The 13,468-nt window shown below is 40.4% G+C and overlaps 1 protein-coding gene across 1 annotated transcript in view; it reads left to right on the top strand.

Moving 5' to 3' along the window:
- Positions 1-4,443, top strand: part of ZSCAN30 (zinc finger and SCAN domain containing 30) — a 9,510-nt gene extending 5,067 nt beyond the window's left edge. The window contains exon 3 of the mRNA XM_006835069.1: positions 3,512-4,443. Within this exon, the coding sequence (XP_006835132.1) occupies positions 3,512-4,443 (932 nt within the window). The remainder of the gene's footprint in view (positions 1-3,511) is intronic.
- Positions 4,444-13,468: the final 9,025 nt, after the last annotated feature.

Raw genomic sequence — 13,468 nt, 5'->3', positions numbered from 1 at the left:
AAGAGGGAAAAAAGAGTAATCTGATGCAATTTGATGAACTTGACCTACACCTGTGGAAGCAGTAGCTCAAAAGAGGGAACAAATTCTTACAACAAGAATCATTCCCACCCCCTCCACACACAGAGTAGACAGGGATAAGCAACTTTGACATTGGTTACCCAAAATGGGGAGTGGGGGCTACAAAGGCAAGAAGTGACAGGCTTACAAGCTTTCAAGAGGGAACCTAGAGCAAGGGGGCCTGGAGGAAGGCAGAATCTCCAGTGAATAGTATCCAGTCTGCCTAGGCGGAACTGATAAATTAAATGCAGATGGTCTCTTGTGATAAAATAGTGAATAATTGTTATCAGGACTGATTGTGAAGGTTGGAAATGTAAAGGTAGACATTTTATAGTAAGGAAGAGAGGGAATAACTTTTCAGTCTAGGAGTGGAGGTCCCTAGGACCATCAACGGAGAAGAGCCGAGAGCGGGAACCTACCCAGAGAAGCAGTGATGCCTGAGATGGAGGCAGAGACAATGACATGGAGTGATGGAGTAGCTGGGGACTTTAGATCCAGAGAGGGAGAGCAACTGTGTGCTGAAGACTGGGGGTGGGAGGTGAGGTTGGGGAGATAGTGTAGGGGGCAGGCTTGCAGGGTATACCCTTTGGTCAGTTGATGATGCATGGAGGGTATTGTAACCATGGCAATGATACGATGTACGATAGAATGAATGTAAAACTAATGTTCTCCCATGTAAACTATCATATAATTCACAATAAAACACTTAAAAAATGCAATTGAATGCATAAGGATCAATATCCTAGGTATTAGTGAGCTGAAATGGACTGTAATTGGCCATTTTGAGTCAGATAATTGTATGGTTTATTATTTTAGGAAAGACATATTGAAGAGGAGTGGCGTCACATTCATTGTCAAAAAGAACATTTCAAGGTCTATCTTGAAGTACAATGCTGCTGATGATAATAGGATAATATCCATATGACTACAAGGAAGACAAGTTAATACTATTATTATTCAAATTTACACACCAACCACTGAAGCCAGTGATGATGAAATTGAAGAATTCTACCAACTTCAGTCTGAAATTGATCAAACATTCAGTAAGATGCCCTGATAATTACTGGTGATTGGAATGTGGAAATTAGAAACAAAGAGGAAGGATCAGTAGTTGGAAAATATGGCTTTGGTGATAGAAATGATTCTGGAAATTGCATAATAGAATTTTACAAGAACAGCAACTTCTTCATGATGCTCCAGGTACATGTCCTTCCTGACAACATGACCAAAGTATGAGACGAAGTCTCACCAACATCGATCTTAAGAAGCAATCTGGTTGTACTTCTTCCAAAACAGATTTGTTCATTGTTCTGAGAGTCCCATGGTACTTTTGGTATTCTTTGCTAACACCATAATTTAAATGCATTGATTCTTCTGCAATCTTCTTTAATTATTGTCCAGTTTTAGACACATTATCAGGAGGAACCAGTTCCTGTAGAAGGTTATGTTTGGTAAAGTGGAGGACCAGAGAAAAAGAGGAAGATCCCTAACTAGATGAATTGGCATCGTGGCACAATGAGCTCAAACATTGCAGGGATTGTGAGGTTGGCCCAGGACCAGGCAGTGTTTTGTTCTGTTGAGCATAGGGTCTCTATGAGTCAGTACCAACTTGATGGCACCTAACAACAACAACAAATATATAGTTGAAAATATAAAAACCTTGATTCCTTCCTGATCTGTATATCTAAGATCAAGGTCTTTCTCTGCTCTCATAATTTGACTTCATATACACATAAAATTTAAAGAGATATTTAAAATCATATGTATATCAGTTTTAATTTTCACAGCCCTAATTTTGTCTGTTTGCAATCATATTGCTAATTGATAACCTTTGTTATTTGATCTGTTTGTTACTTTAGATTTCTCATTAATGTATCAAGCTTCTGGCTAACCAATTTAGTGCTTATTTTTATGCCTTCATTATATAATTTTATAAGCTTTTCCTTTTGAATAAGCACAGCATTGAATAATTTACATTTCTACCTGTGACCTATGTTGTTGTTGTTCAGTGCCGTTGGGTGAGTTCTGCCTCATAGCACCCTGTATAGGGTTTCTGAGGAGTGGCTGGTGAGTTTGAACCACTATCCTTGCGGTTCAAACTGATCTTGTGGTCAGTTTGATCGTGTGGTCAGCTTATCCATCAGTGCCACACCGGGACTCTTAAGACCCATGGGTAGTGTGAATTTTCGTGTTCAGCCCTCATCTAGGAGGTGATGCTGTCTGTCTCTAATTTCTGGTAAGGAAGAGGGAAAAGGAAGCCAGGCATCTCTCTGCTCTTGTCAGGGTCCCATTGTGAGGCTTTATAGTGCCTTTTAAATGTTGTGATATCAAAGTCTCAGAAAGACATAGTTATTTTCATATAAAAATATTTATCAGTGAATAAGGAAGACTGTGACAAATTGATGCATTTGAATTATGGTATTGGAGAATATTTAAAGTACCACAGACTGCTATAAGAGCAAACAAATCTGTGTTGTAAGAAGCACAATCAGAACGCTCCATAGAAGCCAGGAGAGCAAGAATTCATCTCTTATACTTCAGACATATCAGGAAGGACCAATGCTTGGGGAAGGACATCATGATTGGTAAGGTCAGTGAAAAGAGGAAGACCCCCTGTGAGATGGATTGGCACAGTGGCAGTAGCAATGTGCTCGAGCTTAACAATGACTCTGAGGAGGGTGCAGAACCAGGCTCTATTTCCTTCTATTGTGCCTAAGGTTGCTCTGAGTCAGAACTGACTGGATGGCACCTACCAACAACAGTTCCTTTTCACCTTTACAGTATAATACTGACCCCTGAAGTGTTTGCTAATCATAACGTCTGCTCTCCTATTTTGTTAGAAGCAACACTGGTTCAAGACACTAAGGTATCTTTCTTTATCTTGATCGCTCTAATCACTTCTTATATGAAAATAACTACTTTTATTTTTAATTCCCTAAAAGTACATTCTCTTCTCTTACTCAACATTTTCCCTATTTTCCTAGTCTTTCACTGAAATTCATGTATTGCCATCTCCTCTAATGAATATCTTCCATTGTTTACGATCTCTTCTCCGTTCTCTCATTTTCTGTTGACTTACTCTGTGAAGCAGCCACCTATCCCTATCTTATTCTCCCAAGGCCTGTTCTCTAATTTCATAGAGATTGGAAAGCTAGTTTTAAGAGGTTTTCCTACTGATAGGTAATTGTTTCATTGGGAGCTCTGGTAGCGTAGTGGTTACAAATCGGACTGCGAACCTTAAGGTCAGCAGTTCGAAATTACCAGCTGCTCCGCAGGAGAAAGATGAGGCTTTCTGCTCCCGTAAAGATTTACACCCTCGGAAACCCTGTACAGGGTCGCTATGGGTTGGAACCGACTCGACAGCACTTAACAACAACAACAACAACTATAGTATTATCATTTCTTTCAACATAAAAGTCAAATAACACTTGTATTTTATTTTCACATTTTTTAGATGACAAGCTGGTGGCAGGCAAATTGTTAACTGCAAAGCAGGAAATTATTGAATGTGTTACGTCAGCAGCCTTGATATCCTCAGGAAGACTACCTGGGAAAACTCCTTCAGGACAGAGAGTTGAAGAAGCTTTAAGAAGTCTGGACATCTTTGAGAAACAAACAGGAAATGCTGCAAGGAACAAACTGAGTCAGCTCCCTTCTCAGGAAACACATTTCAGCCTGGCAACTTTTAGCAAGAAAATTCCCACAAAAGAAACTGTTCTTGAATGTAATCAAAGGGAAGGAAATTTCAGTCTGAACTCAAATTTTGTTATACAGCAAGGAGTTCACACTGGTGACAAGAGCTACGAGTGCTTTGATTGTGGGAAAGCCTTCTTACAGAGCTCAAAGTTGATTAGACATCAAAGAATTCATACTGGTGAAAGACCATATGCATGTAAAGAATGTGGCAAAGCCTTTAGTTTGAGCTCAGACCTTGTTAGACATCAAAGAATTCATAGTGGTGAGAAACCTTATGAATGCTGTGAATGTAGAAAAGCTTTCAGGGGCAGCTCAGAGCTCATCAGGCATCAGAGAATTCACACCGGAGAGAAACCTTACAAATGTGGTGAATGCGGGAAAGCCTTTAGCCGGAGCTCAGCCCTTATTCAGCATAAGAAAATTCATACTGGAGATAAAGGCTATGAATGTAATGAGTGTGGTAAGGCTTTTGGTAGAAACTCAATCCTTATTGAACATCAAAGAATTCACACTGGAGAGAAACCTTATGAATGTAATGAATGTGGAAAATGCTTCAACCAGAGCTCAGCCCTCACTCAGCATCAGAGGATCCACACTGGGGAGAAACCTTATGAATGCAGCAAATGTAGGAAAACATTTAGGCATAGGTCAGGCCTTATGCAGCATCACAGAACTCACACCAGAGTTTAACTCTGATGGTAGGAGTTGTAGTATTATGAAATGCTATGAATTCACTTTGGGGATGAGACACCACAGAAGATAAATGTTTTATGAGCGTAGGATTTTTGTTTTTCTTACCTAATTCATTACTATAAGAGGAGATCCACACAAAAACGCTTTGTTGTAATTGGTTGAAGTGATGAATTGAAGAACATTTCAGCCAGGTCCTCTGCAAAAGAGGATATAGATATTGGTTATATGCCTTACTGATTTCAGGATGTTGTTGTTAGGTGCCAATGAGTCGGTACTGACTCATAGCAACCTTATGCACAGCAGAACGAAACACTGCCCAATCCTGGGCCAACCTCACTACTGTTGCCACACATGAGACCATCAATGCTGCCACTAGGCCAATCCATCTCGTTGATAGTCTTCCTCTTTTCTCTGACCATCTACCTTACCAAACATGATATCCTTCTCCAGCGATTAGTCCCTCTGGACAATATATCCGAAGTATGAGAGATGAAGTTTGGCCATCCTGGCCTCCAAGGAGCACTCTGGCCACACTTCTTCCAAAACAGATCTATTGGTTCTTTTGGCAGCCCATGGCACTTACAATATTTTCCTCCAATACCATAATTCAAAAGCATCAATTCTTCTACGGTCTTCCTTATTCACTGTCCATCTTTTGCATGCATATGAGGTTATTGATAATACCATGGCTTGAGTAAGGCACACCTTAGTCCTCAAGCTGACTTCTTTGCTCTTCAACATTTTAAAAAGGTCTTGTGCAGCAGATTTGCCTAATGCAATACATTGTTTGATTTCTTGACTGGTGCTTTCATGAGTGTTGATAGTGGAGCCAAGAAAAATGAAGTCCTTGACAACTTCAGTCTTTTCTCTGTTGATAAGAATGTTGTTTATTGGTCCAGTGGTGAGGAGTTTTGTTTTCTTTACATTGAAATGTAATCCATACTGAAGGCTGTGGTCTTTGATCTTCATCAGGAAATGTTTTAAGCCCTCTTCACTTTCAACAAGCAAGGTTGTATCATCTGCATATCTCAGGTTGTTAATGAGTCTTTCTCCAATCCTGATGCCATGTTTTTCTTCATATAATCTAGCTTCTCGGATTATTTGCTCAGCATATAGTTTGAATAAGTATGTTGAAAGAATACAGCCTTGTCACACACCTTTTTAAATTTTAAACCATTCAGTGTTCCTATGTTCTGTTCAAACAGCAGTCTCTTGGTCCAGGTACAGATTCCTCATGAGCACAATTAAGTGTTCCAGAATACTCATACTTCGCAATGTTGTTCATAGCTTGTCATGCTCCACACAATCGAAAGCCTTTGCGTAGTCAATGAAGCACAGGTAAACATCCATCGGACATCAGCAATGATATCCCCCATTCCACAGCCTCTTCTGAATCTGGCTTGAACCTCTAGAAGTTTTCTGTCAATGTATGCTTGCAGCCATTTCTATATTACCTTTAGTAAAACTTTACTTGCATGGGATATCAAAGAGATTATCCGATGATTTCTGCATTCCGTTGGGTCACCTCTCTTTGGAATGGACACAAATATGGATCTCTTCCAATCAGTCGGCCAGATAGTTGTCTTCCAAATTTCTTGGCCGAGATGAGTGAGTGCCTCCTGTGCTGCCTCATGTTCTTGAAAGATTTCAATTTTTATTCCTGGTGCTTTGTTCTTTGCCAGTTCCTCTATTGCATCTTGGACTTCCTCCTTCAATATCATTGGCTCTTGATCATAAGCTACCTCTTGAAACGGTTGAACATTAACCATTTCCTTTTGGTACAGTGACTCTGTGTATTCCTTCCATCTTCTCTTGATGCTTTTGGCATCATTCAACAATTTGCCCAGAGAATCAATAACGAAAGTCGAGGCTTGAATTTTTTTTCTTCAGTTCCCCCAGCTTGAGAAATGCTGAGCGTGTTCTTCCTATTTGGTTTTCTGACACCAGGTCCTTGCACATTTTGTTGTAATATTTGGCTTTATCTTGTTGAGCTGATCTTAGAAATTTTCTGCTAAGCTCTTGGACCTCCTCATTTCTTCCATTTGTTTTAGCATCTCTACGCTGGAGAGCAAGTTTGTGTCTCTTCTGACATCCATTTGACCTTTTCCTTCTTTCTTGTCTTCTTAATGACTTTTTGCTTTCTTCATCTAGGATATTCTTGATGTCATCCCACAACTCTTCTGGTCTTTGGTCTTTAGTGTTTAATGTATCAAATCTGTTTTTCAGATGATCTCTAAATTCAGGTGGGATATATTCAAGGTCATATTTTGGCTCTCGTGGACTTGTTTTCATTTTCTTCAGCTTTAGTTTGAATTTGCATATGAGTAATTGATGATCTGTTCCACAGTCTGCCCATGGCCTTGTTTTAACTGGTGATATGGAGTTTTTCCATCGTCTCTTTCCGGAGATGTAGTCAACTTGATTTTTACGTATTCTATCTGGTGAGGTCCATGTGTATAGTTGTCTCTTATGTTGTCTAAAGAAGGTATTTGCAATGAACAAATCATTGATTTTGTAGAACTCTATCATGCAATCTTCAGCATCATTTCTATCACCAGGGCCATATTTTCCAACTACTGATCCTCTTTGTTCCCAACCTTTGCATTTCAAGTATCAGTAATGATCAATACATCTGGATTGCATGTTTGAACGATTTCAGATTGAAGAAATTGGTAGAATTCTTCTATTTCATCCTCACTGGCTTTAGTGCTTGGTGCGTAAATTTAAATAATAGTGGTATTAACTGGGCTTCCCTGTAGGTGCATGGATATTATCCTATCACAGACAGCATTGTACCTCATGACTGATCTGGATATGTTCTTTTTGACAATGAATGCAACACCATTCCTCTTCAATTTGTCATTCCCAGCATAGTAAACCATGTGGTCATCAGATTCAAAATTGCCAATACTAGTCTGTTTCAGCTCACTAATACCTAAGATATGTTCCATTTTATTTTTGACAACTTCCAATTTTCCCAGATTCATACTTCGTACATTCCATGTTCCGATTTTCAGTGGATATTTACAGCTGTTTCTTTTCGTTTTGAGTTGTGCCCCATCAGCGTCATCACGGTTAACTCTACTTTGAGGAGGCAGCTCTTCCCTAGTCGTATTCTGAGTGCCTTCCAACCTGAGGGGCTCATTTTCCGGCACTATATTTGACAGTATTTCTCTGCTATTCACAAGGTTTTCAGTGACTAAATATTCGGAAGTAGTTTGTCTCTCCTTCTTCCTAGTCTATCTTCGCCTGGAAGCTCCTCTGAAACCTGTCTATCATGGGTGACCCTGCTGGTATTTAAAATACCAGTGGCATAGCTTTCAGAATCACAGCAACTCACAAGCCACCACAGTATGACAAACTGACAGACGAGTGGTGGAATTTCAGGATGAGAGCTCCCATAAATCTAGATGTAACTGTTGTTGGGCTCCTTTGCTGTAAATCTAGAGCTGGAAAGAGATGTTGAAAGAGCTTCATATAAGATGGACCAAGAGGCTATCCTTCCAATGTCAAGTATCCTTCCTGGCAGGAACATTTGTACATTTGACAGATGGAGGTACATGCTGAGAGTTACTAAACTATCTGAGCTGGGATTGTAAAATGCTAAACTGTGCCCTAGATCAGTTTAATAGTATCTGATTAATGTAACTCATTTTCCCTTTTGCTCAGCTCTCTTTTCAGGAAGCTTGGACTTTCCTGTTGAGGTTATTGAAGTCTGCTTATTTATTGAGCACCTGCTTGTGCTAGTTATTTAGGGACAGACTTGGTTACTGGCCTGTCAGACTTAAGGTCTAGTGGGATATACATTTATTAAACAGGTAATTATGGGAAAGTTTGATAAGTACTTTGGTAGGATAAATCCAGGGTTCTGTTAAAATGCAATTTAGAAGTACCTAACTTGGTCTATTAGCCACTCACATCTCAGCTGAGATCTAAAAGATGGGTAGAGGTTAGCCAGGTCAAGGGGGTGGGGAAGAGAACAACATTATAGGCTTAAGTTATTACATGTATGGTATGGAAATAAGAGAGAATTTGGAGATGTTCTTACATCAGAGCTCTTTTCTGTGGCAAGAATTTATTCTCAGAGACCCTAATTAGAAGCCAGGTCATGGGTTGGACTCTATCCTTCTAGTCCTGTAGTAGGGGGCTTGCTCAAAAAATTAATGGAGGAATTCTATTTTCATTCCATTTTCTTTGTGCATTTTGAAGCTCCCTCTTATAAATAATTGAATTAGTCTATGTCAGACCCAGAATGACCCAGGAGACCTTGAAGTACTCAGAAGAATTAATGTGATAGGAGACTCTAGTGTACTGTATAGCAATGGGCACATGTATACACCAAAGGTTAAACATTGGGCTACTAACTGCAAGGTTGGAAGTTCAAACCTACCAGCTTTCCTGAAGGAGAAAGATGAAGCTGGCTGCTCCCGCAAAGATTTACAGTCTGAGAAACCCTATGGAAGGAACAGTTCTACTCTGTCCTGTAGGGCTACCATGATTTGCAATTGACTTGATGGCAGTGGGTTTGGTAGTAGGTTGGTGAACAATGAAAGACTTCATATTAGAGGGTAAAGGGATGGTGGAAGCTGGGAGTGTTTGATTGGCTTGGGAAATGGGAAGCTCTCATGAATACAAGGATGGAAGGTCTCTTCCAGACTCCTTCCTTCCCTATTCTATCCCCCTCCTCTGTCACAAGGCATATAGACCTTACATTACTTGAGTGAAATAAATATTTGTCTAATAACCCCCACAAATTACTCAAAAATGTATTCCCTGCTAATTTTTATTTTGGTAATTTCAATTGACCACAATTCATTACTGAGGGCAATTAATACCTATGAGAAAAGTTTGCTTCCTCTTCTAACATGTCCTGATTTCCTTCCTATTAATGTCACTAATGAAAAATATCTGGCAATCACAACTGTTATGGGTAATAGAGAGGTGGAAAATGGGGGACAGTCTTTGTGTCCAAAATTTGAGATTGTCATTAATTTCAGAGAATCATAAGCAATCCTTCAAATGGATGTTGAGTTGCCTTTTACTATAGCTGACAATCAGATGATTTCATGTAGTTTAATGGAGTCCCTGGGTAGCACCAATGGTTAAGCACTAGATTAGTAATCTTACGGTTGATGGTTAAAACCCATTCATAGGTACCTCAGGAGACAAACTTGATCTATTTCCAAAAGGTCATCATAGCCTTGAAAACCTTATGGAACAGTCTGCTTTGCACACTTAGACTCATTATGAGTTGAAGTTGACTTGATGGCTACTAAAAAAACAGTATCATTGAATAGTTTTTTGTTTTTTTTCCTCTGGTTGTAAATTGTAAATGTTGATAATATAGAAAATGAGGACGTATAAATCATTTACAATGTTGCCACCCATGGAAACCTTTCTTGGAGTATTATTTTTTTCCAACCCTAATAATTTTGGTAAAAGTCTTGTTTAGTAAATCATTATTGGTAACTGATTTTTAATATTCATACTATAAATATATACTTCCACTGGTTTAGTATTAGAATATAATACAAGATATTTTGTAATAAAATATGCATTTTAAAATTCTGCTCTGAAACATGCATTCAGGAGTAGGGAGCATAATAACAATAGTGGAGATGTGCTAGGAGAATGGGAGAGGAATTGTGGGAAGAAGTCAGGAAATTACTGTTCTTAGCATTTATTCCCTAGACCAAAAAGTATCATAAAACTATGAAATCCCCTGGGGTTGTAGCACCAGTCAACATCACAAAATTGAGGGAGCATGTGGGCTTGCTCTGTGGTTGAAAGGGTATGGGGATGAAAATAAGAAACAGTCTCTTTAAACACAAATCTATCATGTGTCTACCAGAATTAGGACTCTTTCTCTCCTTTGAGTGGTCCATATTGTACTAATTCATATCCTAGGCATTGACTGACAACAAGCTTAAACCTTTGGACTGAGTAAGATCTGGGAGACTGCCATAGCCTTTCCCTCTGTAACTGAGAGCAGAATCAAAGTAGTAATCAGAATAGTCTGACTCATGTGAACTTACGGCATTGCTAATTAGGCAGGAGCCCCCAAGAGGGAAATAAATGGGAAACCTACTAAATATTTAAGGAGCTCTGGTAGCATAGTGGTTACGAATCAGGTTGTGAACTACAAGGTCAGCAGTTCAAAACTACCAGCTGCACCGTGGGAGAAAGATGAGGCTTTCTGCTCCTGTAAAAATTGACAGCCTCGGAAACACTGTTCAGGGTCTCTATGGGTCGGAACTGACTCGACAGCACTTAACAACAACACTAAATATTTACTTAATTTGTACAAGAAGAAGAATTCTAGGTCAAGTATATAGCAGTCTAACTTGAATTACCAGAATAGAGTCATAGTCTCTCAATCAAGTCCCAGACTTGAGCCAGTTGACAGCCTCACAACCCCTTGAATGAAGAGGTAACTGGGTCCCCTTGAGGAAGGACCCACTACCCTGTTAGATGTAATAAGTCTTTCTTCTAACCTTCCCCAAAGGGATCTATGGCTTTTACAATAGTAACCATTCATTTGGGAAAAGGAAATAATCAAACTTTTCAGGGATTACTGGACACTGGCTCTGAACTGACACTAATTCCAGGAGACCTAAAATGTCACTGTAGCCCACCAGTCAGAGTGGGAGCAAATGGAGGTCAAGTTATTAGTATAGCTTACCTTTAGCTGGAAAGGCCAACAATACACCTGCATTGTCCTATCTCAAGGATAAATTAAACTCTGCATCACTATATCATAATTTAGTCTGCAAGAACATTAATTGCCTTTCCCTGCCACAACACATCACACTGGTCCATTGCATTGATGACATGCTGATTGGACCTTGTGAGGAAGTATCAATGACTCTAGACTTATTGGTAAAATATCTGCATGCTAAGGAGCTCTGGTAGCGTAGTGGTTACGAATCGGGCTGCGAACCTTAAGGTCAGCGGTTCGAAACTACCAGCCGCTCTGTGGGAGAAAGATGAGGCTTTCTATTCCTGTAAGGATTTACAACCTCGGAAACCCTGTACAGGGTCGCTATGGGTCGGAACCGACTCGACGGCACTTAACAACAACAACAACAGAGGATAGAAAATTAACCCAACAAAAGTTCTGGTACCTTCCACCTCAGTGAAATTTCTAGGAGTTAAGTGGTGTGGGGTTGTAGAGATATTTCAATTAAAGTGAATGATAAATTATTATATCTGGACCCTCCCACAACTGAAAAAGAGACATAATGCCTGGTTGGCCTCTGTATTTTAGAAGCAACATATCCTTCATTTGGGCAAGCTAGTCCAGCGTATTTATCAAGTCACCTGAAAAGCTGCTAATTTGAGGGGGGATCATAACAAGAGAAGGCTCTGCAACAGGTTTAGGCTGCCAGGCAAACTCAGAGGCTTGGACCATATGATTCAGCATATCTAGTGGTGCCTGAAGTATCAGTGGCAGAGATGGAGTTTGGAGGCCCCTATTGATGAATCACAGCACAGATCTTTAGGATTTTGAAGCAAAGACCCAGCCATCCTCTGCAGATAACTACTCTCCTTTTGAGGCTGGTTACTGGGCCTTATTAGAGACTAAATACCTAACCATGGGCCACCAAGTCACCATGTGACCAGAGGTACCCATTATGAATTGGGTGTTGTCTGACCCACAGAGTCATAAAGTTAGCCGTCACAGCAGCACTGTATCATTGAAAGGAACTAGTATATATGAGACCAGGCTTGAGCAGGACCTGAAGGCACAAGTAATTTGCATGATTGTTGTTTAGTGCTATTGAGTAAGTTTTGATCCATAGCGACCCTATAAAGGGTTTCCGAGGAGTGACTGGTGAGCTTGAACTGCCACCCTTGCGGTTCAAACCAACTTTGCAGTCCATTGCATTAACCCACAATGCCACACAGGACTCCTTGCCCATGGTCTCCACTCCTGTCACATTGCCTTCCCTCTTCCAGTCTACACATATGGCTTCTTGGGGAGTTCCTTATGATCAGTTGATTAAGGGAAAACTCATGCTTTGTTTACAGATGGTTCTACATGATGATATGCACGCACCACTTGAAAGTGAACAGCAGCAGCACTACAGCCCCTTTCTGGGACTTCCCTTAAGGACAGTGGTGAAGGGAAGGCCTCCCAATGGGCAGTGTATCTGTTTATTCATTTTGCTTGGAAGGAGAAATGGTCAGATGTGCAGCTGTATACTGATTCGTGGGCTGTGGCCAAGGTTTTGCTGGATGGTTAGGAACTTCGATGGAACAATGATTGGAAAATTTGTGGCAAGGAGGTATGGGGAAGTATGTGGATAGACCTCTCTGAATGGCCCAAAATTTGTGTCTCATGTGAATATGCACCAAAGAGTTACCTTGGCAGAGGATGATTTTAACAACGAGGTGGACAGGATGACACATTCTGTAGAAACTAGGCATGCTGTTTCTAACTACTCTTGTTATTGCCCACTGGAGTCATGAAAAATTGGCCATGGTGGCAGGAAGGAAGGTTATGCATGGGCTTGGTAGCACTGGCTTCCACTCACCAAGGCTGACTTGGCTATAGTCACTGATGAATGCCCAATCTGCCAGCAGCAGAAACCAACACCAAGTGCCAGGTATGGGACACTTTCTTATGGAGATCAGCCAGTAACTGGTGGCAGATTGACTACATTTACCACTTCCATCATAGAAAGGATAGTATTTTATTCTTACTGGAAAAAACACAACACTAGATATGGATTTGACTTCTCAGCACGCAATACTACTGCCAAACTACCATCTTTGGACTTAGAGAATGCCTTATCTGCCATCATGGTATCCCACACAGCATCACCTCAGATCAAAGGACCTACTTCACAGAAAATCAAGTGAGGCAATGGGCCCATGCTTATGGAATTCACTGATCTTACCATGTTCCTCTGGTAGCGTAGTGGTTACGAATCAGGCTGCGAACCTTAAGGTCAGCAATTCGAAACTACCAGCTGCTCCGCGGGAGAAAGATGAGGCTTTCTACTCCCGTAAAGATTTA

The sequence above is a fragment of the Chrysochloris asiatica genome, unplaced genomic scaffold (genome assembly GCF_000296735.1).
Source record: "Chrysochloris asiatica unplaced genomic scaffold, ChrAsi1.0 scaffold00015, whole genome shotgun sequence".
NCBI classification, from domain to species: domain Eukaryota; kingdom Metazoa; phylum Chordata; class Mammalia; order Afrosoricida; family Chrysochloridae; genus Chrysochloris; species Chrysochloris asiatica.
The sequence above is the reverse complement of the archived record's forward strand: the minus strand, read 5'-3'. Positions and strand labels throughout refer to the sequence as shown.